This window comes from Bufo gargarizans, chromosome 4 (assembly GCF_014858855.1).
Source record: "Bufo gargarizans isolate SCDJY-AF-19 chromosome 4, ASM1485885v1, whole genome shotgun sequence".
NCBI lineage: Eukaryota > Metazoa > Chordata > Amphibia > Anura > Bufonidae > Bufo > Bufo gargarizans.
In genome coordinates, this window is record NC_058083.1 from 61804978 (window position 1) to 61832430 (window position 27453).

The 27453-nt window shown below is 43.0% G+C and overlaps 2 protein-coding genes across 2 annotated transcripts in view; both read right to left on the reverse strand.

Moving 5' to 3' along the window:
• Positions 1–27453, reverse strand: part of LOC122935208 (zinc finger protein 397-like) — a 1371324-nt gene that overhangs the window by 79168 nt on the left and 1264703 nt on the right. The gene's annotated exons all lie outside the window — the stretch shown is intronic.
• Positions 12313–17332, reverse strand: LOC122933822 (zinc finger protein 260-like). The gene is made up of 6 exons (XM_044288871.1): positions 16978–17332; positions 16244–16393; positions 16037–16160; positions 15845–15936; positions 15588–15708; positions 12313–14508 (listed from the first exon to the last, which is right to left on the reverse strand). The coding sequence occupies exons 1-6, from the start codon at positions 17047–17049 to the stop codon at positions 12884–12886; spliced, it is 2184 nt and encodes a 727-aa protein (XP_044144806.1). The 5' UTR covers positions 17050–17332; the 3' UTR covers positions 12313–12883.

Consider the following 27453-nt stretch of genomic DNA (forward strand, 5'->3'; position numbering starts at 1 on the left):
TATCCTCCTCATGTACTCTGAGTCTGGCTTCTATGATCTTAACTTCTTTCTGCCTTTCCATACTGTTGACGCTGTGCCTCGATTTCAGCTTCCATTTGATTGCGCTGTGCCTCCATTTGAGCTTCCATTTGATGGCGTTGTGCATCCTTTTCAGCTATCCGTTGGCCTCGATGGCAGCTTCCATCTCAATTTCAGTTTTTTGGACAGCAAGTTGTTCAGCTAATTTCTTTTGTTTGGCTGAAGTATTTGAGGACTCTGATATATGATTGTGTTTCCCCCTAAGGACCTAGCATAGTCTCTCATAAAACCTCATTCATTCTACTTCTTGCTTTAGCTTCATCATAGTTTTCTGAAGATGATAGTTCTCTCATGAGTTTTACTAAATATTTAGTGACAGCAGTACAATGTCCTGCAAAGATGTCGTAAGCGACCGCAAGTTGACATATGCTGCCATTAGCTCTGATTCAGATTCTTCTATCGTCTCTACCATATCACTCAAGTTCCCTTTTATACTTTTTTGTATTAACTTTCCATGAATGCCTTTAATGTATAATTTCCACTTCTCATACATTCTGGTGAACTTTGGCATGGTAATACTAGGTTCAGATATTTTACTTTAAATGCTATAACAATCATTACGATTATTAACCTCTTCAGGACACATGACGTACCGGTACGTCATGATGCCCTGGTACTTAAGGACACATGACGTACCGGTACGTCATGTGTTGTTCCGATCACTGCCGCCCGGCTGGCAGTGATCGGAACAAGGTGCCTGCACAAATCATTGAGCAGGCACCTAGGCTAAATGCGCGGGGGGGTCCCGTGACCCCCCCATGTCGGCGATCGCAACAAACCGCAGGTCAATTCAGACCTGCGGTTTGATGCGCTTTTTGCCGTTTCTGATCCCCGCGGTCCCTGACCGCGGGGATCAGAAACTTTACAATGCCCAGAATATATATCTTCTTCCTCCCCCTGCACCCCTGAATGATATTATGTGGGCGGGTGGTGCAGGGGTTTCTAGTGGGTATACCAGGGTGCCAGCACATTGCTGGCACTCTGGTATAAACGGCTGACATTGTTGATGCGATGTCAGCCGTTTAACCCTTTCCATACAGCGGTCCGTACGGACCGCTGTATGGAAAAGGTTAACAGCGCAGGGAGCTCCCTCCCTCTCCGATCGGGGGGCTGCTGTGCCTTTGCAGCCCCCCGATGGGAGAGGGAGAGAGCCCCCAGACAGCCCCCGACACCCCAGTCCTCACCCTTCCCCGTCTGCGAAGTTGTGGCAGACGGGGAAGGTTCCCATGGCAACAGGACGCCTGCTCAGGCGTCCTGCTGTCCATGGTGCTGAACAGATCTGTGCTGAAAGCATAGATCTGTTCAGTGTAAGTAAAATACAGTGCAGTACCCTATATAGAGTACAGTACTGTATTATACAGACATCAGACCCACTGGATCTTCAAGAACCAAGTGGGTCTGGGTAAAAAAAAAAGTGAAAAAAAGTGAAAAAAAAAGTAAAAATCAAAAAACACATTTATCACTGATTAAAAATGAAACAAATTAAATTCCCTACACATGTTTGGTATCGCCGCATCCATAACGACCTGATCTATATAACGGTCATGTTACTTTACCCGAACGGTGAACGCCATAAAAATAAAAAATTAAAAACTATGATGAAATAGAAATTTTGCCCACCTTACTTCCCAAAAAAAGGTAATAAAAGTGATCAAAAAAGTCGCATGTACGCCAAAATTGTAACAATCAAACCGTCATCTCATCCCGCAAAAAATGAGACCCTACTTAAGATAATCGCCCAAAAACTGAAAAAACTATGGCTCTTAGACTATGAAAACACTAAAACATCATTTTTTTTGTTTCAAAAATGAAATCATTGTGTAAAACATACATAAATTAAAAAAAGTATACATATTAGGTATTTCCGCGTCCGTATGGACCGGCTCTATAAAAATATCACATGACCTAACCCCTCAGGTGACCACCGTAAAAAAATAAAAATAAAAACGGTGTAAAAAAATCTATTTTTTGTCATCTTACATCACAAAAAGTGCAATAGCAAGCGATCAAACCCAAATCATATGCACCCCAAAATAGTGCCAATCAAACCGTCATCTCATCCCGCAAAAAATGAGACCCTACTCAAGATAATCGCCCAAAAACTGAAACAACTATGGCTCTTAGACTATGGAGACACTAAAACTTTTTTTGTTTTAAAAATGAAATCATTGTGTAAAACTTACATAAATAAAAAAAATTGTATACATATTATGTATCGCCGCGTCCGTGACAACCTGCTCTATAAAATTACCACATGATCTAACCTGTCAGATGAATGTTGTAAATAACAAAAAAAATAAAACTGTGCCAAAAAGGTATTTCTTGTTACCTTGCCGCACAAAAAGTGTAATATAGAGCAACCAAAAATCATATGTACCCTAAACTAGTACCAACAAAACTGCCACCCTATCCCGTAGTTTCTAAAATGGGGTCACTTTTTTAGAGTTTCTACTCTAGGGGTGCATCAGGGGGGCTTCAAATGGGACATGGTGTCAAAAAAACCAGTCCAGCAAAATCCAGCCTTCCAAAAACCGTATGGCATTCCTTTCCTTCTGCGCCCTGCCGTGTGACCGTACAGCAGTTTACTGTTTGTTTGGCTGTTAACCCTTTCTTTGTAACTGGAAAAAAAATATTAAAATGGAAAATCTGCCAAAAAAGTGAAATTTGGTAATTGTATCTCTATTTTCCATTAAATCTTGTGCAACACCTAAAGGGTTAAAAATGTATGTAAAATCAGTTTTGAATACCTTGAGGGGTGTAGTTTCTTAGATGGGGTCACTTTCCAGAGTTTCTACTCTAGGGGTGCATCAGGGGGGCTTCAAATGGGACATGGTGTCAAAAAACCATTCCAGCAAAATCTGGCTTCCAAAAACCAAACGGCGCACCTTTCACTCTACGCCCCGCTGTGTGGCCGTACAGTAGTTTAAGGCCACATATGGGGTGTTTCTGTAAACAGCAGAGTCAGGGCAATAAAGATACAGTCTTGTTTGGCTGTTAACCCTTGCTATGTTAGTGGAAAAAATGGGTTAAAATGAAAAATAAGGCAAAAAAATGAAATTTTCAAATTTCATCCCCATTTGCCAATAACTCTTGTGCAACACCTAAAGGGTTAACGACGTATGTAAAATCAGTTTTGAATACCTTGAGGGGTGTAGTTTCTTAGATGGGGTCACTTTTAGAGAGTTTCTACTCTAGGGGTGCATCAGGGGGCTTCAAATGGGACATGGTGTAAATAAACCAGTCCATAAAAATCAGCCTTCCAAAAACCAAACGGCGCACCTTTCACTCTACGCCCCGCTGTGTGGCCGTACAGTAGTTTACGGCCACATATTGGGTGTTTCTGTAAACGGCAGAGTCAGGGAAATAAAGATACAGTCTTGTTTGGCTATTAACCCTTGCTTTGTTAGTGGAAAAAATGGGTTAAAATGGAAAATTTGACAAAAAAATTAAATTCTCAAATTTCATCCCCATTTGCCAATAACTCTTGTGCAACACCTAAAGGGTTAACGACGTATGTAAAATCAGTTTTGAATACCTTGAGGGGTGTAGTTTCTTAGATGGGGTCATTTTTGGGAGGTTTCTATTATCTAAGCCTCACAATATGACTTCAAACCTGAACTGGTCCATAAAAAGTGGGATTTTGAAGATTTCTGAAAATTTTCAAAATTTGCTTCTAAACTTCTAAGCCTTGTAACATCCCCAAAAAATAAAATATCATTCCCAAAATGCTACAAACATGAAGTAGACATATGGGGAATGTAAAATCATCACAATTTTTGGGGGTATTACTATGTATTACAGAAGTAGAGAAACTGAAACTTTGAAATTTGCAAATTTTTGAATTTTTTTGGTAAATTAGGTATTATTTTGTGCAAAAAAATTAATTTTTTTGACTTCATTTTACCAGTGTCATGAAGTACAATATGTGACGAAAAAACAATCTCAGAACGGCCTGGATAAGTCAAAGCGTTTTAAAGTTATCAGCACTTAAAGTGACACTGGTCAGATTTGCAAAAAATGGCCTGGTCCTAAGGTGTAAAAAGGCTGTGTCCCTAAGGGGTTAAGAGTCCTTTAACTTTAAATGCAATACTGACAAATACAGAAATAAATGACTTTCACTCTAAATACAGTGATAAATGCATGCAATAAATAACTTTCACTTTGAATGCTTTAGAGTCCGTGTACTACAAACTGTCCTTTGTTTTTATTTAAAGTCTCTTATTTCTGAACATCTCTTTATTCCAAAGCCTATATGCAATGATAAGTAATAAAAGGAAAGCTCTGACCTGAAGAGCAGGATACTGCAATCTGAAGGTTGCTAAAACAAATGTCTTAAAGGAGACTTGTCTTTTCTTGATGAATTGCGTTGCTCTGTGATGACTTGCGAAGCTCTGCGCTAAGTTGCGATGCTCTGCACAGACTTGCGATGCTTTGTGATTACTTGCGATCTGTGATGACTTGAGTTATGCTGGCTTGGATACGCTGCTGCAGGCTTTGGGCCTAGTGGTGGGAAACTAGCTGACTGCAGTTCGTGGTCTCTCCATGGATAGCGGTGCGGGCACTCTAGCTTTGGACTTTGGCCTCCCACCATGTGTCTCTTTCTCTCTCTAGGGATCGCAGGAGGGTTGGCGCTCTTTCTCTGATTATCTTGCCTTTGCCGTTCTGACACTTTAAGAGACCGCTGCAGTTTGACTAATGAACACGTTCTATGGCCTTTATGGTAGCTCCACTGAGATGTCTTTGCTTGTTAACTCAGGGAACAGTTGCTGCGCGGCGGTATATGCTGGCACTGCGCTGCTCTAATGTGCTCTTTACTGTGCAAGTTGAGGAGCGCTATCACTTCGCCCTCTGAGGGTAATAGTTCCACTGTGGCAGGCGCAGCACTATGAAGTGCCTTTTGTGCTGTGGCATTAGAAGAATTTTGATATCTCTGACTTTTAGTCTAACCAGACTGTCTGTTACTCTGTAATTCCTCTACCGCCGTTCTATGGAAACAGTAGGTGTAAAGAGCACACCAAATGCTTGAAATAATTTCTTTATTAACTTTAACTTTTCTTCATATATAACACTGCCGCCTCCGCAGCAGATAGTCCATGTACATAACACGTGTTAAAAAGATATCATGAAATGGCGGTATGCATAAGATGGTGGTTCAACTATTCAAACTTGTCATTCAACATAAAATGGTGGATATATTTCTCTCTTCAGTATCTATACTCTCACTTTAAGTTATTTAAGCACTTTATGATCTCTCTGAGAGATATATCTGAGGTCTAACTAATAGTTCTTTTTGCTCAACTTGGTTTGCAGTATGCAATTGCTTATGATCTGGTATAAGCAGTTCACAGTTTGTATGCAATTTGTATGGAATCTGGTTTGTATGCTTGCAATTTGTATTTGAAATTTGAATTGCAATATGGAATCTGAATGCTTGCAATTGTATGGTTGCAATTGGTGGAACTGTAAGTATATATATATATATATATATATATATATATATACACAAAGAAAGGCTCAAGTGCAGAGCCGAAACGTTGCACCACCTGGGTGAATAAAGGTTCACTTGTTCTTATTTTTGGAGTGCCGCCCATTTTTCTGGACTATATATATATATATATATATATATATATATATCTAGTTCAGTATACAGTTCTAAACACAATACTAACAATATGAACATTGGCCTCTTGTTCCCATAAAACTCAGCTCTCAGTGGAGTGAATGTCTCTTCAGCACCTGTCTCTGGTGAATAATGATTCTAGCAGCAGGAGCTGGGGGAATTCCCAGACAGGCTGTGTGTGAGAAGCTGGCTGTGATTGGTCTAGACTTCTGCCCAGCAACAACAGATTAACACTATGCTTTCTGTTGTTTCTGCTATGTTACTGAGCTTACCTTACATTGCAAAATGAATCTTAAAGGCATATTATCTTTTTCTGCCTCTGTGAACACAAAATATAACAGTTATATGACATCCATAACAGGAAGTCACAGTAAATAACTCTGCTTTTGTCTTTAACACATAAACATAGGAACTATATTAAGGCTATTAGCAGGTTTAGCTGTATACACATATAAGCTATACTAGCAACCTAGGACAGGTCCTAGCTGGCCAGTTATAAAGGTGGAAGGCACTAAAAGGCAAACAATCATAAAGAGGCTGCATCAAACTTATGTACCCAAGGTCTGCAATAAGAAACAAGGCCCAAAAATGTACTCAGTGCATTCATGTTTCTGGGCAAAGGGATGTCCTCTACAGCCTTCTTAAGTTTAGGGTAAGATGTTTCACCCCAGGAAGGTAACAGTAAAGCAGCAAAACTGAAGTTTTTTTTCCCCCTCACCCTGCAGCTATGGGAGTGACATGGCTGCAGTATTCATACTGGGCGAGTTCTGCCCCCCCTGCGGCTGTACCACCCAGGTATACTGTTTACCCTCATGCGCGAAGACAAACAAATACCAACTGTCTGGATGTAGTGGTGCTGAAAAGAGAACATTTGCCCAAACAATAATAATGTAGTGGCTAGAGGTAGCAGGAACCTGAGCCAACAAGGCGTGTGGATTGGGCACAATGGGGGTGTTAAAAATGGTGGCTTCATTGACAGCATGTAGGTCATGTACCATCCGGTACTTGGTAGGTTTTTCCCTTCTCACTTTTCTTTTTCACTAGGTACAAAGGAGTGTTAGAAGGGGATACAATCTCCTTGATAACCCCCTTTTTTCAAAAAGTCTTGGACTGTTTGAGATATGGCATCTGACTGTGCCATACTCAAGAGATACTGTATCTTTCTGGGACGTAGGGTGCCAGCTTTCAAAAACCACTTCCACAGAAGAGACTGGAAGCTTGCCAACATCTGTGGTTCCAGTAGCCCACAGATGGTCCGACGGTGCCACAAGAAAGGCTCACAAGAAAGGCTTCCTTTTATGTTCTGAGAATAATGACACAAACATGGACCAGGGTGTTTTATTACTAACGGCCAACAAACAAAGTTCCTTGTCACTGAGGGCACCTGTTAGTTTCACAGTGCCATCCTCCTAGTATGAGATGCTGGCACATACTTTTGCAAGCAAATCTGCACCTAGGAGGCAACAGGGGACATTATCACTGACCAGCAAACGGGCAAGCACTTCTTGGTTAAGGGCAAATCTAACATGGATGGGTTCTGTTAAAAGGGAAGTGTACTACTTTACCATCCACTCTTACACAAGGATGGGTGTCCGTGGAGATTAAGTCAGGGGGGGACATGTTTTCTGGGCACAACTGTCTTGGCTGCTGCAGTGTGAGGGATATCATTGGGGCTGGACTTGAATCTGTGAAAATGTTTAAGGGCACAGCCGATACTGGATTGTCTGTTTCCTAATCACAGAATACAAACCTCTCATGTGGTTGTCACCGCCAGATCTATGAGAAGTTCTGACAGACGTTCTTCAGTACCTCCTGCATGATGGTCTTTTGTTTTGCTTTCGCTTCGACATCTCTCCTCCCTCTCCCAGCTGTCATCTATTAGCAGTGATTGCCTCCCCTTTATATCTCCTCCCATACTGCCTCACTTTGCGGTTTATACTACTTCCTGGATTGTGTTCTCTGCTTGAAGTTGCTAAAGCTGGTTCTTCAGATAAGTCTATTTCTGTATTTGTGTTTTCCTGTTGGCTTGATTCTAGGTGACCCTGGCTCCCTCCGTATTAAGTGCAGGGAGCCGGTGGTCGTGTCCCCTCACTATTATAGGGTTTGCAGGTGTCACTCAGTCTAGGTACGTGGACATGCAACTTTCTATCATTGAGATCTTTGCATGGGCTGAGTAGACAGGGAGAGCTTTAGGGCTTTAATAGGGCTCATCCTTTTGTTCCTTAGTTTGGGATCAAGTCAGTCGGATCTTTATTTGTTACTTCTTGTTTTCTGCAACACCATCCGTGACAGTGGTGTGGACGAGGAGTACCACACACAGCACAACTCTCTCCCCAATCTGGGTTCTGGGTCCCGCAGACTCTGCAGGTTTATTCCCCAGGACCATTATAGGGTGGTAGACTTACTTTTTCCTTTCTCTGTTAGGGGGGTGGTTTAACATTATCATGATAACATTCATAATAATACTTCCCACTTTTTCTATCGCTCTACACCTCCTCTATACACTTCCCTCGCTACTCGCGGCCGGACGTCTGCCTGTTCTGTCAGCTTGTTATCTTTCAGCCACCCTTTATTTTCCCTACATGCTTCTTCTCACTACTCTGGATCAGTTTACCACAGGGGGGGCATGTCTACACCTTTCATTAGCTTGCTGATGCTCTTCACTGCCTGTCTTCTCTCTTACACTAATACAACAGGCAAACCAGCAAAACACAAACACAATATAACCAGCCCACAGATGGAAACCAGATTCATACACTCATGAAGTAACCAGACTTTTCTTCTTCTTTCTTCACACCGCCAGTGCTGGGAGGGCCTTAGAGTTCTTTGTTACTATAAACTGGACGGAGCTACACAGAAACTAGACTTAAAGCACTAGCAAACTCTTAGTGGACAGCTTACCTGGGATGAGGGTCACATGGAAAAGAAAGAACAGAGAGCAATGTAAGAATGAAACATACAGTCTTACAGATAACGGACGAAACAAGTAATTTGATTAGTTTTTCATATAAGGCAATACTTCCAGATCATACTAACAGCATCGTAATAGTTAAAGGGGTTGTCCGAGTTATTTTTTTGTTCTATGTTCCTAACTAGGCAAATGTAACAGCTTTCCAATTAACTCACTTTATCTCCAGTGGCTGGTTTCTCAGATTTCACTGAGGGTCACATGACCTGTGATGTCAGCTTCTCTCCCTGCTCTGATAAAGCGCATTTCCAAGCCTGTAAATGAGACGTCACTGTGCTGGCCACGCCCCCCTTCACTGCCGTCTACTCTCTGCTAGGATTCTTAACCCCTTCAGCTGTACAGCTCTGCAGGCAGTGAGGAGACAATGCTGGAAACTGGAGCGGACATACTAGAGAGAGCATTGCACAAGAAGGTAGGGGGAAGAGCCTGTGTGTATTAGCAGTGTCATTATACAGCTGGGACATGTAGTTCTACACTTACAAGTTGCTGTTGATTCTCCCAGCACTCAGGGCAGCTCTTGTATCCACTCCCTTAGCAGTGTCATTATATAGCTGGGACTTGTAGTCCTACACATACAATATGCTGCAGAGTCTCCCAGCAGGCAGACATGTCACTCAGGGCAGCTCTTGTATCCACTCCCTTAGCAGAGCAGGGGGAGGGGCAGAGATTGTTTCTATTGCATGTAAACAAAGGGCCAGAAAAGAACCAGGGAAATGAGGAAATATATTAATTTTTTTTGCATAAAACTTGCTGAGCTCAGTTATATATCAGATTTTCAGTGCTATATTATTTTTTTTCATAACTCGGACAACCCCTTTTAGCTTCTGCAGAATCTTATCTCAGGGTTAGCATTCTTCAGCAACATCATATGAAAGACAGAAAGAACAGAATCTGTCTGGCCTTAAAGCTACAGTTTACTACAGTTGAGACCATTTCTATCACAATCCTCTCCTTTTGTGATTTTAGCAGATGGGCAGGACCCCCGGGGCCGAGTACTTCAAATGCAGGAGTTAACCTAACATCTTCACCCAATTCCCCTTGACCTGTTATGAATCGAGATGAAGTTGCCTCCAAGTGCTGACTTAATCCTAGTAAAGGAAAAAACATAGAAGTTAAGGCATTTCATCTAACTAAACAATACTACAAGTAATAGCTAATTATAGGTATAAGTGTATTCTTCACTTACTGAGTTTAGTACTCTTTGCGGTGCTACTTAGATCTATGTGTATTGTTTTGTGCTTGTAGCCATATCAGGAAAAAATACCAGTAACTAAGATAGCCGCTGGGCAGAGAGTGAAGTTCCCTCAGTTAAGATGGCTGCAAGGCCGGCTGGAATTTGCGGGAGTTAAGATGGCCGCAGGAGCGAAAGTGGGATTAGATAAGATGGCTGCCAGAATGGGAGCTGGTACATAAGGTGTGCCATCTTGTGTGATAACCGGATACAAAGAGGTGGGCTTAGAGCATGGTTTTGGCACTCACACACTTCACAGGTCCACACCTCTGGAGACTGAGGGGGCTGATGATATGGTGGGGGTCGAGCCTGCTAAGCATGGCAGAGTCCTCTAGCACCATTTTAGGGGGCTGTGTTGGTGGCATGTAAAAGTGTGTTGTCTTTTCATCATACATTGTTGTCCAGCCTAATTTCTTCATTTCTCTGGCTGTTTTATACCATGCTTCTGCATCTTTTAGTACATTGTTATCTTGAAGCATTCCTTTCTTATTCCTCAGCACTTTCTTCCATTGCAAATTAATTTATTTCCTTCTCTCTCCGAGGCAATCAGGTGGGCAGCAAAACTGCCTGATGCTGAGCTGCCTGCTCCTTTGTTTTTTTCTTTTTAACTCTTCACTACACTGAAAACTCGTACACTGCCCGTACTGTTAATCTAAGTTGTCTTTGCATGTACATTCAATCTGAACACTTTACACTCCCTGAAGTTAGAGGACAGCTACTGATAACCTGTTCTCTCCTTCTCGAAAGGGACTTCAGTTATACTCTAATGATATGCCAGCCTGCCTCTGCAATGGCTAAATTTAGTCTTTGTTATACAATTCTGGCACATACGTCATGAGTCCTTCCTCCTTTTCCGAGGCTCCGTTACAACAACCTATAATCCACTAATATGACTCTCTTTCTCATATTAACTAGAAGACATCTTGGTGTGAGAGATACGTGACACCAATAGGAACACGCCTACCAAAGTGACAATAGTCTATTGCTGGCAGGACGAGTATAGTTTTAAGTCATTGACCGTCTAAGGTCAGAACACGTGTAGCAATATACAATTTCCTCTGAAGTCACTATCTAACCGCAGACAGTCAATAGCAGGGTTGACCAGGTTTTTGGGACAAGGGCTTATGTGGTCAGGTGTCCAAGTGGATAGCCGTCCCACTCACTACGCAGGGCATAGGCACAGGAAGGTATTAGATCACCAAACGGTCTAAATTAAACGGTACACTCCCGAAATTTAAATTAATCACAACAGAAAAGAGTGCAAAAACACACCATCAATAGATAATAAAATGTAATATTTATTAATATCAATATTAAAAATGTAATCCACAATACATACTTGTGAACAAGCAGGGACAAAACACAGTAGCACACCACCTCTAGACTATGACAGTTTAGCAGCAAGAAAAAAAAATGACCTCAAAAGATGTAAATGGCGTATCCCATAAAGGGTAAGGATGGTCATATAAATATAAAGTGCGTATACATTGGCAAGTATGCCAGAAAGTGACCTGTGCGTAACAAGTATAGCAAAATAACTGACAAGTTTACTTGCTATATTATACATGTAGCATGAATGGCAACATACCAATGGAACAAGAGATGGAAACCGGGTAGTGGCGCTCCTCGACGCGCATTTCGCGTGTGATCGCTTCCTCAGGAGGAAGGTATTAGGTAAGATAAATAATTTTCTTACCTGTTTTGGAGCTGCAGTCTCCTCCCCAATGTACGTACAACCTGTGTGTGGATGATTTCTGCCGCCGTTCCACTTGAAAGTCTTGCCCCACGTTGGGCACCAACTGTTTTTAATATGCACACAAGCTGTGCTGTCTTATTGACTATCTGCTCCAAATTACAAGCTGTTAGTTTATCGTGCACGGAAGAACCACACTTATACCAAGTATCAAAGCAGAACTCAATTTATTACAGGAAGTTAGGTAGTTTTTATTTAATCAGAGAGGGCATTCCTCTACTGAGGCTCATGTCATTGATTTATTGGCTAAAATACAAAAACAAGAAAAGAGATAACACTTGGCATCTGTGCATTATTTTACTAACTTTGGTATATAAACTATGTAAACCATGCACCATATTGTAATGGCTTCACATTAATATCATAACATCCTCAACAACTTCTAGACCAATATGCAATGGAAAGAAGAAGCATTTGACCACAGGAGCAGACATGTTTGTCAAAATATAAAGGCAGAAGTTCACCAGAAAAAAATGATAACTTGACTTGAAAGAATGGTGATGGAGTTGTTATTTTTTTTATGGATATAATCGTATAATATATTAAAGGGGTACTCTCACTTCAGCAAATGGCATTTATTATGTAGACAAATATAAGGCACCTACTAATGTATTGCGATTGTCCACATTGCTTCCTTTGCTGGCTGGATTTATTTTTCCATTGCATTATACACTGCTCGTATCTAGGGTCTTTGATCACCCTGCAGTCCAGCAGTGATAGTAGTACTTGTACACTATAGGAAAAATCTCCACCATCTCTAGTGGCCAGGACTGTGTTACACATGTGCAGCATTTCCTGTCCCGATCACCTCGTATCTGTGCTGCAGAGGTGTTCGTAACCCCTGGAAATGAGCAGTGTATAATGTGATGGAAAAATGAATCTAGCCAGCAAAGGATGCAACGTGGAGAATCACAACACAATCGTAAGTGCCTTGTATTAACTTTCTCTACATGATAAACACCATTTGCTAAAGTGAGACAACCCCTTTAATGTTTAATTGAATGTCTCAATTTTACTTTGAAATTAAAGCATATAACAAATAACCTTAAGATAAAATAAATCATGGAATAATTTTTTTTTACAAAATTGAATCTTGATTTTTGACTCATCAAATGACTTCAAAATGACTTCTCTCCATTGTATTTTTCTGATGAGCTTTAAGTATGGCTTTAGTAATAAAATATTCCCCACATTCTGAACATGAAAAGTGCTTCTCCCCTTTTATGAGTTTTCTTATGTATGACTAGATCTGATCTGTAAAACATTTTCCACATTCTGAACATGAATATAACCTCTCTTTTTTGTTTGAATTCTCTGATGTGCAACAAGATTCACCTTTTGTGTAAAGCATTTTCCACATTCTGAACATGCATATGGCTTCTCTCTTGTGTGAGTTCTCTGATGTGCAACAAGATTTGCCTTTTGTGTAAAACATTTCCCACATTCAGAACATAAATATGGCTTCTGTTCCGTGTGAATTCTCTGATGTGTATCAAGATGTGATTTTTTTGCAAAACGTTTCCCACATTCTGAACATGAATATGGCTTCTCTCCTGTGTGAATTCTCTGATGTGTAACAAGATTTGACTTTCTGCTGAAACATTTCCCACATTCTGAGCATGAATATGGCTTCTCTCCTGTGTGACTTCTCTGATGAACTAGGAGGTAGGCTTTAGAAACGAAACACTTCACACATTCTGAACATGAATATGGCTTCTCTCCTGTGTGAGTTCTTAGATGACGCTTGAGTTTGTCTTTAGTAAGAAAACATTTTCCACACTCTAAACATGAATACGACTTCTCTCCCCCGTGATGTCTCTCGTGAAGCTTGAGGCCGTCTTTAGTAACAAAACATTTCCCACATTCTGAGCATGAGTACGACCTCTCTCCTGTGTGACGTTTCTGATGTTTAACAAGATCTGATTTACTTGCAAAACATTTCCCACATTCTGAGCACGGATACGGCTTCTCTCCTGTGTGAGTTCTCTTATGTCTAACAAGACCTGATTTGCTTGTAAAAGATTTCCCACATTCTGGACATGAATATGGCTTCGACCCTGTGTGAATTCTCTTGTGTGTAACAAGATTTGATTTATGTGTAAAACATTGCCCACATTCTGAACATGAATATGGCTTCTCTCCTGTGTGCGTTCGGTGATGAAGCTTGAGCTTGTTTTTAGTAACAAAACATTTTCCACACTCTGAACATGAATACGACTTCTCTCCCCTGTGATATCTCTCGTGAAGCTTGAGGTTGTCTTTAGTAACAAAACATTTCCCACATTCTGAGCAGATGTACGACCTCTCTCCTGTGTGATTTTTCTGATGTCTAACAAGACTTGATTTGCTTGTAAAAGATTTCTCACATTCTGGACATGAATATGGATTTGATCCTATGTGAATTCTCTCGTGTGTAACAAGATTTGATTTGTGTGTAAAACATTTCCCACATTCTGAACATGTAAATGGTTTCTCACCAGTGTGAATTCTCTGATGTCTTACAAAAACTGATTTATTTTGAAAACATTTCTGACATCCTGAACATGAATATGGCTTCTCCCCTGTGTGAATTTTTTTATGAATAACAAGAACTGATTTTTTTATTAAAGATTTCCCACACTTGGAACGTGCGAATGTCTTCCCCCTTTTGTGAATTTTCTGATGATACCTAAGTTTTTCTTTAGTAATGAAACATTTCTTACATTCTGAACATAAATATGAATTCTCCCTTGTGTGACCTCTCTGATGATTCCCAAGTTGGGTGTCATTAATAAAACATAAAGGATTTTCCACTGGGTAATTAACAGAACACGGAGAGCTGGGATATTTCTCTGGTTGATTTCTCCTAATAGGTCCACCTGTAGGAGATACAAGCAGTGTACAGAAATAATACATGACCTCCTGTACACTACCAGGCAAAAGTTTTACATCCAAATTTTTTCAGTTTTTATGGATATAGTAATATAATATATTAAAGGGGTTGTCTTACATAAGCAAATGGCATTTATCATGTAGACTAACTAATGTATTGTCATTGTCAATATTGCTTCCTTTGCTGGGTGGATTTATTTTTCTATTGGATTATACACTGCTTGTATCTAGGGGCTATGAACACCCTGCAGTCCAGCACCTGCACACTATAGGAAAAATCTCCAGCATCTCTGGTGGTCAGGACCGTGGGACACATGCACAGCATCTCCTGTCCCAGCCACCTTGTTTCTGCGCTGCATCCAATAACAGGATGGAGCGTCAGCTCCTCGACCCACCTGCATAATAGCATATAGTCTTTTAATATTATAACCTGTCAGTCTGTTGGGGTTATGATCACATGATCTTCAGTAATTACTGTATCCAGCCTCACAGCTAATAATTTCTCTTCTTTACTGAGAGAGTAGTGGATGCATGGAATAGCCTTCCTGCAGAAGTGGCAGCTGCAAATACAGTGGAGGAGTTTAAGCATGCATGGGATAGGCATAAGGCCATCCTTCATATAAGATAGGGCCAGGGGCTTTCCATAGTATTTAGTATATTGGGCAGACTAGATGGGCCAAATGGTTCTTATCTGCCGACACATTCTATAAGAAACACAGGAAGATATTCCTCAACCTAACATTCCTCCGTACCCTTCTTAGGAACCGAAGGGGTTGTCAGCTTTTATTAAGTGACGGCCTATCCTTAGGATAGCCGATCTGTAGGGGTCATATACACTGCACCTCCGCCAATCAGCTGTTCAGGTGTAGCAGAGCCGGAACTACACAGACCTGTCACTGCATAGTGGACGGAGCTCGATACTGCAGCACTGCTCCCACTGAAGTCAACTCCACTCCTGCGCATAACATAGAGGTCACTTCCCAGAGTGCTACTTTACTAGAGCTCTAAGGTGGAGCCTCACCTGAAGAAGCCTCCTAATTCCCTTCCTCCATTCACTATTCCATACCTGTGGTCACGTGGACTGGAATGTCCTGCTCCACCTCACTCTTACACGGGGGATCGCCCATCATCCGCTCTTCTTCATCCTCCACTTTAATATCAGTCACATCTTCCCCCTGATTTGTCATCTGTAACAATTCAGTACAATACAGCAGACAGGTGGGAAATCTAACAGATCCACATAAGAGACCCCCACAAACTATGACCCCTCTATGACTGCAGGACCCCCCTATATAGATGTGTATAGGGCTCAGCTCCATCTACCTGATGGTTCTCTGGAAACTTCCCCTCTGGACAGTCCTGGGAATACAGAGGACGGGGACATCTCTCGGGGGGATTTCTCCTCCTGGATCCATCTGTAGGAAACACAAGCACAGTGTTATATATATCATAATGAGATGATAAGAGTAGTATCCAGGGGACCTGTACACCTCTATAATCAGGAAGATCTTTTACCTGGTGATATCAGAGGCCGGGGAGCCTCCATCATGGCCTCCTTGTACAGATCCTTGTGTCCTTCTATATACTCCCACTCCTCCATGGAGAAATAGACCGCCACATCCTGATACCTTACAGGAACCTGACAACACAATGACACCGTCATCACCCAGACCCCTCCAGTGCTGTTACTGCAGAATTTCCCAACATTCCCAGCAGTGTCACCTCTCCAGTCAGCAGCTCAATTATCTTGTGGGTGAGTTCTAGGATCTTCTGCTCATGTATCAGGGGGGGAGGCTCTGTGATGAGGGTCCACACTTCTGATTTATGGATAATGGGAATCTTCCCCGATGTCTTCTTCACTATGGTGTAATCCTGTGGATGGAGAGAGACACGTATGGAAATAAATTCCTTCCTGACTCCAGATCTACTCTGAGAATCACTCCCTGGATCATGGCCCCATCTCCAGAAATCTAGTCACTTGAAGCTGGAATATTCTTACCCTCCAGACATCTTCTGGACTCTTCTAGAGAATTCCCTGTGACCCCTTTCTCTGGCAGAGAGCTCAACAGTCTCACTACTCTTACAGTAAAGAATCCTCTTCTAAATTGGTGGAGAAACCTTCTATCCTCTAGACGTAGTACAGGCCTCCTTGTTATAGTCCAGTATCATCTAGATGTCAGACTAGTGGTAGAAATCCTCCCTCCAGGCCACACTCCGGCCATCTCCTCCTCTGCTTCCTCTCCTCCTGGGTACAACGTGCCTACTTACCTTCTCATGGCTCACACAACATGACTGTTGGTCCCGATGATCCATCACTGCTCCATCACTTAGTAAGTGTGGAGGCCAGTCTCCAGGACCCTGGACTCTTTCTATGACTTCATATGATGGATTCTCCTTCTCAATGTCGGACTTGTTACAGAATACAATAAAGAGTAGAGAAATCTAGAAAAGTTTACCTCTCCGCTCAGCAGGGAGATGATCTTAAAGGTGAAGTCTAATATACTTTTGCTGATCTCCTTCCTGTCCATCCTTGGTGGTCAGTCAGGAGAAGAGGAGAGAACTGGAGGCTTCTAGTACTGCACAGGACTTTATGAGGAGAGGAGAGGCTGGAAATCCTCCAGGGACAAGAGCATTAGTGAGATCCAGAACCGCACTTACTGCTCCTGGAGAGACCCCGCTTCTCAGAGCCCCCAGCAATGGGGATAAAGGGGGATTCTGGAGAAATGGCTGATACCAGAGAGAAGAAGAGGCTCCAGACACCACAGCAGTAACTACTGACCAGGACCTGCTCTGTATCTGCTGCACTGCAAGAGCTGAAGGACCTGGGATGATGTCACTGTCATGTGATCAGTGCAGGACGGGGTGGAGCCCATCAGTTCAGAGAAGATGTAGTGGTGAAAGACATGTGATGATATCACCATTATGTAAACAGTGCAGGGGCGGAGCTTAACAGTAGAGAGAGGTGGTGGAGAAAGACCTTTGATGCCATCACCATCATGTGGTCAGTGCAGGAGGGGACTTGATTATAGTAGAGTCATGGGAATAGGTGTGGTCTCATTGGCTAGTGGGTGGGGCCTCCAGAGCAGGAAGTATGGAGCTAAGCAGCTGAAATAAATGGTGATGATGTCACCATCATGTGACCAGTGCGGGAGAGGCAGAGAATTGTAATGAAAATAACATGGAGAACGGAAGGATTCACAGTGACAGCCAGTAAATGATGGTAGTTGTAGTCCTCTCCTCTCTCACACATCCTCCTGTAATATCCTCTGGTATCACAAAATAACAGGCTGAACATGCTGGGAGTTGTAGTCCTTTCCATTTATACCTTCTCCTGTAATGTCCTCTGATATCACATAATAATGGTCTGAACATGCTGGGAGTTGTAGTCCTCTCCTCTTATACCGCCTCATGTAATGTCCTCTGATATCACATAATAACAGTCTGGACATGCTGGGAGTTGTAGTCTTCTTCATTTATACTCCTCCTGTATTGTCCTCTGATATCACATAATAACAGGCTGGACATGCTGGGAGTTGTAGTCCTCTCCTCTTATCCCTCCTCCTGTAATGTTCTCTGATATCACAAAATAACAGCCTGGGCATGCTGGGAGTTGTAGTCTTCTCCTGTTATACTCCGCTTGTAGTGATGATCGAGCACCAAAGTATTCGGGTGTTCGGCCCGAACACATTGCTATATTTCTGTGCTCGGCCGAGCACCCGAGTATAATGGAAGCCAATGGGAGACAACCAGGCACCCCCTGCTCTGAAGAGGGGAGAGTGCCTTGTCCATTGGAAAAAGTCAGAAAGTGACAGAATGGGGAGGATGTCTGGATGCATCTTGGTTTCCCAGGTCGCTGCTGGGAACCATGTTGTCTGAGTTGTACGGCACTTTTACAGACTGACAAAAATACGCACAAAACCCCCCAAAAATAAATTTTACATGAAAAATTGTTCACAAACATTTTTTCCTGTATATTCAATTGTATATAAAGTGCAAGTGCTGCAAAAAATTACAAGCAAGAGGCACTCAGCCTGTATATCACATAAAAGAGGGCCTCATTCATATTTTGGTACAATTGTTCAGGTAGTTGGACTCCTACACTCATAAAGCCTATGCACTAAGTGAAAGGGCTGCCAAAAATTACAAGGAACCGGAGCTCCAATACACTCTTTGTTTGGAGCAAGGGCCTGCTGATCTAACCATCTAAAACCTTAGGGGCGAGGGCCTGCTGCCGCATTGGTGACTCTAGATAACTTCTGGACGATTGCACGTCCCCGTGATGGCGACGATCCATTTGGATGTCTGCCCTATCAACTTTCGATGTTCTTTTCTGCACATACCATGGTGATCACAGGTAATGGGGAATCAGGGTTCGATGCCGGAGAGGGAGCTTGAGAAAGGGATACCACATCCAAGGGAGGTCAATGGCTGACTCGGGGAGGTAACATAGTAACATAGTACATAAGGCCGAAAAAAGACATTTGTCCATCCAGTTCGGCCTGTTATCCCGCAAGTTGATCCAGAGGAAGACCCCTCTCTAGTAGCTATAGCCTGTAATATTATTAAGCTCCAGAAATACATCCAGGCCCCTCTTGAATTCCTTTATTGTACTCACCATCACCACCTCCTCAGGCAGAGAGCTCCATAGTCTCACTGCTCTTACCGTAAAGAATCCTCTTCTATGTTTGTGTACAAACCTTCTTTCCTCCAGGCGCACAGGATGTCCCCTCGTCACCGTCCTGGGAATGAATAGATGATGGGAGTGATCTCTGTACTGACCCTTGATATATTTATACATATTAATTAGATCTCCCCTCAGTCGTCTTTTTTCTAAAGTGAATAACTCTAATTTTGATAATCTTTCAGGGTACTGTAGTTGCCCCATTCCAGTTATTACTTTAGTTGCCCTCCTCTGGACCTTCTCCAGCTCTGCTATGTCTGCCTTGTTTACAGGAGCCCAGAACTGTACACAGTCCTCCATGTGTGGTCTGACTAGCGATTTGTAAAGTGGTAGGACTATGTTCTTATCACGGGAATCTATGCCCCTTCTGATGCAACCCATTATCTTGTTGGCCTTGGCAGCAGCTGCCTGACACTGTTTTTTGCAGCTTAGTTTGCTGTTTATTAAAATTCCTAGATCCTTTTCCATGTCAGTGTTACCGAGTGTTTTACCATTTAGTATGTACGGTTGACTTGCATTTTTCCTTCCCATGTGCATAACTTTACATTTATCAGTGTTAAACCCCATCTGCCACTTATCTGCCCAAGCCTCCAATCTATCCAGATCCCTCTGTAGTAGTATACTGTCCTCATCAGTGTAAATTACTTTACACAGTTTAGTGTCATCTGCGAAAATTGATACTTTACTGTGCAAGCCTTCTACAAGATCATTAATAAATATATTGAAGAGAATAGGGCCCAATACTGACCCCTGAGGTAGTGACGATAAATAACAATACAGGACTCTTAAGATGCCCTGCTATTGAAATGAATAATACTAAATTACAGGGAATGTCACTGCGGTATTTTGGATGAGGAAACGTTATACAGGAGAGGCCCTGCTGCTGCTTTGTTAATTTCTGCCTGATTGCACGTCCCCGTGACGTCCACAATCCATTTGGATATCTTCCCTATCAAATTTCGATGTTCTTTTATGCGTCTAACATGTTGACCACCGGTAACGGGGAATCATTGTTCGATTTCAAAGCGGGAGCCAGATAAACGGCTACTACTTCAAAGCAAGGCAGCCTGAGTTGCGGGCCTGCAGGTGAGCTGACCCTGTAAAAGATTTTAGGGTCGGGCCTACTGGTGAGCTGACCCTGTAAAACATTATATGCTAGTGCCTGCAGCTGAGCTGACCCTGTAAAATATTTCAGTCGCTGGCCTGCAGGTGAGCTGACCCAGTAAAAGATTTTAGGTGCAGGCCTGCTGGTGAGCTGAGGTGGAACCGACAAACCCAACTTGATTTTGATGGCTGCATTAATCTGCAGGTGACCGTCATACAGCTCTACAGATTTGTTTCTATCTGCATCTCTCTCAACAATCTGTGGCCTCAGTCTTTTATGCAGACTCTGTCATTTTTTAGTGACCCCTTCCTTTCATGCCGCCCCCATTCCTGTGGCTAGTAAAGATCGCTCTCTCAGACCAGGGCCAGGAGCTGTTCCATCCATTTTATACACTGTTTATACTGTCACTGTATATAATTTCATTGTGTAATACTGTTGAGGGGGCCCTTACCAAATCCTTTAGTCCTCCTCCTTCTGGATGGGCCCCTTCTGGGTCAGGGCACCAAAGCTGCAGCTTCCCCTGCTTCCCCTATAGCTACAGCCCTGGTCTGCATTAATCTGCAGGTGACCATGATACAGCTCCACAGATTTTTCCTTCTGCATCTTTCTAAACAATCTGTGGCCTTAGTCTTTTATCCAGACTCAGTCCTTGTGCCACTATGTGGCCTCCTCATGCTGCCATCTCCACACCATGTCACCTTGCCACTAATTTTTATCACCATGCTGCTGCTGATGCAGCTTAAAATGGCTTAAAGTGATCACTAGGCCCATAATCTAATTAAGGTTTTACGCACAAAAGTAAAAAATAAATTTTATAGGACAAATTGATTGAAAACATTCTTTCCTGTATATTTACTTGTATATAAAGTGCAAGTGCTGCCAAAAATTACAAGGAAGAGGCACTCCGATACAACCTGTATATCACATAAAGGAGGGCCTCATTCACATTGAGTTGCGGGCCTGCAGGTTAGCTGACCCTATAAAAGATTTGAGTTGCGGGCCTGCAGGTGAGCAGAGCCTGTAAAAAATTAGATTTTAGGGCCTACTGGTGAGCGGACCCTCTACAAAATTAGACTTGAGGGCCTGCTCGTGAGCAGACCCTCTAAAAAATTTGATGTGAGGGCCTGCTGGTGAGCGGACCCTCTAAAAAATTAGATGTGAGGGCCTGCTGGTGAGTGGACCCTCTAAAAAATTATATTTGAAGGCCATATATGCGAGGGCATTTTATGTGACGAATAAGCAATGCATGTTGATATGACGGAAGAGGAGGAGGAGGATGAGAAAAGGAAGATTCAACCATATACCCTTGTTTGTGGTGGAAGGGGTACATGGGAATACAGTATATTAACTGCATTAAAAACAACACATGTAAAGTGCCTTTATGTTTATCATCAGCTCAGCTCTCCTCTGGTGGAGTCGAGAAGTCATGGTCAATCCAGGCCTTGTTCATTTTTATATGAGTGAACCTGTCAGCATTTTCAGTTGACAGGCGGATACGGTTATCTGTTATAATGCCACAAGCAGCACTAAATACATGCTCAGACAAAACGCTGGCGGCGGGGCAGTCCAGCACCTCCAAAGCGTAGAGCGTCAGTTGGTGCCACGTGTACAGCTTGGACACCCAGTAGTTGTAAGGCACTGAGGGATCATTGAGGACGCTGACACAGTCTAGTACATACTCCTTCACCATCTTCCAAAATGTTTTCCTCCTTGTACCACTAGGGTGCGCATCAGGGTGAGGGTGCTGGCGGGGTGTCATTAAACTGTCAAAGGCTTTGGAGAGTGTTGCCCTGCCTCTGTTGGAACTGCTGTGTGTTCCCCAAGTCTCCCCTCCTCGGTTGGCCAAGGAAGTACAGACTCTGCCACCAGCAGGAATGAGAGATGAGAAGTTCTCTTTGTAGTGGGGGTCAAGAAGGGTGAACACCCAGTAATCCGTGTTGTCTAAAATGCGTATAACGCGAGGGTCGCTGGAAAGGCAGCCTAACATGAAGTCAGCCATGTGTGCCAGAGTACAAGACGTTGATGTCGACATCAGGATGACTCTCCATCTCCTCCTCCTCCTCTTCTGCCCGTCCACGCTGAACAGATGGAATTAAAGTTCCATGGGCACTACCTGTCATGCCCTGCTCTGACTATGTGCGGAGGTCTGCTAGATTAGCAGCACGTGTCTAGTTTTTTGTTTTGTTTTGGAGTCGTGCTAGTTCCGCCTCCCTTCAGGTGCACTGGGTGGGGTCGTTGGTTTAAATTACTCTCACTCCCAGTGTTCCGTGCGGGTTATAGCTTCTGTCTGGCTTTGGAAGCATTGGCTGTTCCTGCTCAGATAAGATAAGTTGGTTTCTGATTTCTTGTTTTTTGCTGTCTAGGCTGTTTGAGTTACATCTGTCCCCTCCAGGTTCTGAGGGAGCAGGCTGCCCCAATTCCCCTTTCACCATCTCAGGGATTCTAGGGTATTTCCAGCCCAGGCACGAGGACACATTATTCCCACTTTAAGGGTCTGAATGTGGGCATAGCAGTATAGGGAGAGCTGTTAGGGATTTGCTAGGAGGTGACCTTATCCCCAGCTGCTCGCCTAGAAACTTGTTTATTTATCTGTGTATCTGATATCCTGTCCGCCGTGACATTATAACCCGCCAATACTTTGACTGCCATTGCTCAGCGGTTTTGTGATGGCGTCAATTGATGCGCTAGTTGACCTCATGCAGGGATTATTTCTAGAGGTTGCGGATCTGAGTAGTTCGGTCACACGATGTCAGAATGCTCTGGCATCAGGTGCAGGTCAAATTTGTAGGGAGCCTAAAGTCGCTCTTCCTGGTAGATTTGCAGGGGGTACGGATGACTTTATTCGCTTTAGAGAGTCATGCAAGTTGTATTTTCGGCTGCGTCCATCGTCGTCAAGTGATGAAAGTCAGAGGGTTGGTATAATAATTTCTCTGCTTAAAGGGGACGCGCAATCCTGGGCCTTTTCTCTGCCACCCGGTTCTCGGGCCCTCCGGTCGGTGTAAGAATTTTTTAAAGCCCTGGGATTAATTTATGATGACCCAGATCGGGTCTCGATGGCGGAATCTAAATTGCGTAATTTATTACAGGGTGAACATACTGCAGAGGTTTACTGCGTTGAGTTTAGGAGATGGGCTACCAAGTCAGAGTGGAATGACCACGCGTTACGTAGTCAGTTTTGTCAGGGGTTATCTGAGAGATTGAAAGATGCCCTTGCTTTTCATGAGTACCCAGATTCTTTGGAGAATGCTATGTCTTTAGCAGTACGGTTAGATAGAAGCAAGGGATCCCTTCTGTGAGTGGTTTCGTCTCAACTGCTTCCCAGGGTGATGTTACAGGTAACTCTGGGGTAGGGGAGGAACCCATGCAGCTGGGTCAGGTATCTTTCTGTTCTGGTAGTAGAGACTTTAGGAAATTGCATAAACTATGTTACTACTGTGGGAAAAGTGGTCATTTTATTTTTACTTGTCCTTTTGTTAAACCGCATGTTGATGAGAAAAAGAAAAAAATAACTTTCCTGACTCTTGGTAGCGTGAATGGAGTGGTGGAGCAAGCAGGTATGCAAGCTCCCTGTAATACTCGTTTTCTCCTTCCAGCTATGGTAGCGCTAGACTCAAGAATTTTTTTTGTTGAAGTATTCCTTGACTGTGGTGCTGGGGTAAACCTTATTGACTTTCTTTTTCTTCAAAATCTGGGTCTAAGTACTTGCACTTTAGAAAGAGAGATTCCGGTTTTTGCAATTGATTCTTCCCCTCTTTCTCAAAGGAGTCTCACTCATATTGCTCATGGTATTCAGTTAAGGGTGGGTGATTCACATGTTGAGATTATGTCTTGTTTTGTCATGAAGGATTTGCCCGCTCCTACCATGGTTGACAAAACATAACCCAATTATAGATTGGCAAGCAAGACAAATTATTGGTTGGAGTGAATTTTGTTCGGACAATTGTCTTGGCACATCTATCTCTGGTGTGTCCACTACGGCTCTACCTCTGTATCACCTGTATCCACCTGAGACCTTGTGTCCCGCAGGTTCTGGTGGCCCGGGTTACATAAGAGCATTGAGGATTGCGTGGCAGCTTGTGAAATCTGTGCATGCTCGAAGGTTGCTCATACTCGACCGGCTGGTTCACTTCTTCCTTTGTCTATTCCGTCTCGTCCTTGGACGCACTTGTCTATGGACTTTATTACGGATCTGCCGAGTTCCTCTGGGAAAACAGTAATTTTGGTGGTAGTTGACCGTTTTAGTAAAATGGCTCACTTTATATCATTAATTAGTCTGCCTAAAGCCAAGACTCTTGCGCAGATTTTTGTTGATAATATTGTGAAATTGCATGGTATTCCTTCGGATGTGGTCTCTGATAGGGGCACGCAGTTTGTCTCCAGGTTTTGGAGGGCATTCTGCTCTCGGCTTGGCATTCAACTTTCGTTCTCTTCGGCTTTTCTTCCGCAGTCGAATGGACAGACAGAGCGTACTAATGAAAACCTGGAGACCTACTTGAGGTGCTTTGTGGCTGAGAATCAGGAGGACTGGTCCTCATTCTTGTCCCTAGCAGAGTTTGCTTTGAATAACCGTAGGCAGGAGTCCATGGGTAAGTCGCCATCAGTTTGGTACCTTTTCTTCAAAATCTGGGTCTAAGTACTTGCACTTTAGAAAGAGAGATTCCGGTTTTTGCAATTGATTCTTCCCCTCTTTCTCAAAGGAGTCTCACTCATATTGCTCATGGTATTCAGTTAAGGGTGGGTGATTCACATGTTGAGATTATGTCTTGTTTTGTCATGAAGGATTTGCCCGCTCCTATAGTCTTAGGGTTACCATGGTTGACAAAACATAACCCAATTATAGATTGGCAAGCAAGACAAATCATTGGTTAGAGTGAATTTTGTTCGGATAATTGTCTTGGCACATCTATCTCTGGTGTGTCCACTACGGCTCTACCTCTGTATCTCTCAGATGTCTTTTCGGAGGGTGGGGCTCAGGAATTGCCCCCTCATCGTGACTATGATTGTCCAGTTAATCTCATCCCAGGGGCTAAGTTGCCAAAGTCTCGGCTTTACAATCTTTCTCAACCCGAAAGAGAGGTCATGCGGAAGTACAGTACAGACCAAAAGTTTGGACAGACCTTCTCATTCAAAGAGTTTTCTTTATTTTCATGACTATGAGTCACACTGAAGGCATCAAAACTATGAATTAAGACATGTGGAATTATATACATAACAAAAAAGTGTGAAACAACTGAAAATATGTCATATTCTAGGTTCTTCAAAGTAGCCACCTTTTGCTTTGATTACTGCTTTGCACACTCTTGGCATTCTCTTGATGAGCTTCAAGAGGTAGTCACCTGAAATGGTTTTCACTTCACAGGTGTGCCCTGTCAGGTTTAATAAGTGGGATTTCTTGCCTTATAAATGGGGTTGGGACCATCAGTTGCGTTGTGGAGAAGTCAGGTGGATACACAGCTGATAGTCCTACTGAATAGACTGTTAGAATTTGTATTATGGCAAGAAAAAAGCAGCTAAGTAAAGAAAACGAGTGGCCATCATTACTTTAAGAAATGAAGGTCAGTCAGTCCGAAAAATTGGGAAAACTTTGAAAGTGTCCCCAAGTGCAGTCACAAAAACCATCAAGCGCTACAAAGAAACTGGCTCACATGCGGACCGCCCCAGGAAAGGAAGACCAAGAGTCACCTCTGCTGCGGAGGATAAGTTCATCCGAGTCACCAGCCTCAGAAATCGCAGGTTAACAGCAGCTCAGATTAGAGACCAGGTCAATGCCACACAGAGTTCTAGCAGCAGACACATCTCTAGAACAACTGTTAAGAGGAGACTGTGTGAATCAGGCCTTCATGGTAGAATATCTGCTAGGAAACCACTGCTAAGGACAGGCAACAAGCAGAAGAGACTTGTTTGGGCTAAAGAACACAAGGAATGGACATTAGACCAGTGGAAATCTGTGCTTTGGTCTGATGAGTCCAAATTTGAGATCTTTGGTTCCAACCACCGTGTCTTTGTGCGACGCAGAAAAGGTGAACGGATGGACTCTACATGCCTGGTTCCCACCGTGAAGCATGGAGGAGGAGGTGTGATGGTGTGGGGGTGCTTTGCTGGTGACACTGTTGGGGATTTATTCAAAATTGAAGGCATACTGAACCAGCATGGCTACCACAGCATCTTGCAGCGGCATGCTATTCCATCCGGTTTGCGTTTAGTTGGACCATCATTTATTTTTCAACAGGACAATGACCCCAAACACACCTCCAGGCTGTGTAAGGGCTATTTGACCATGAAGGAGAGTGATGGGGTGCTGCGCCAGATGACCTGGCCTCCACAGTCACCGGACCTGAACCCAATCGAGATGGTTTGGGGTGAGCTGGACCGCAGAGTGAAGGCAAAAGGGCCAACAAGTGCTAAGCATCTCTGGGAACTCCTTCTAAGACTGTTGGAAGACCATTTCAGGTGACTACCTCTTGAAGCTCATCAAGAGAATGCCAAGAGTGTGCAAAGCAGCAATCAAAGCAAAAGGTGGCTATTTTGAAGAACCTAGAATATGACATATTTTCAGTTGTGTCACACTTTTTTGTTATGTATATAATTCCACATGTGTTAATTCATAGTTTTGATGCCTTCAGTGTGAATCTACAATTTTCATAGTCATGAAAATAAAGAAAACTCTTTGAATGAGAAGGTGTGTCCAAACTTTTGGTCTGTACTGTATATCGCCAAGAGTTTTGCAAAAGGTCATATTAGGCCATCTAAGTCTCCGGTGGCAGTAGGTTTTTTCTTTGTCAAGAAAAAGGATGGATCACTGAGACCGTGTTTGGATTTTCGGGAATTGAACCGTATTACGGTCCGAGATCGGTCATTTTGAGAATCTGGCCATGCCTTTTGGGTTGACGAACGCGCCAGCGGTATTTCAGCGATTCGTCAATGACATTTTCCATCATTTGGTGGGGAGGTTCGTGGTGGTTTACTTGGATGACAATTTTAATTTACTCTCTTGATCAGAAGACCCATCAGGATCATGTGAGACAGGTTTTGACGATCCTTCGGGAGAATAAATGATATGCCAAATTCGAGAAATGTGTGTTTTGTGTGCAGGAGCTTCCGTTTTTGGGATATCTGCTTTCTGACTCTGGTTTTCGTATGGACCCC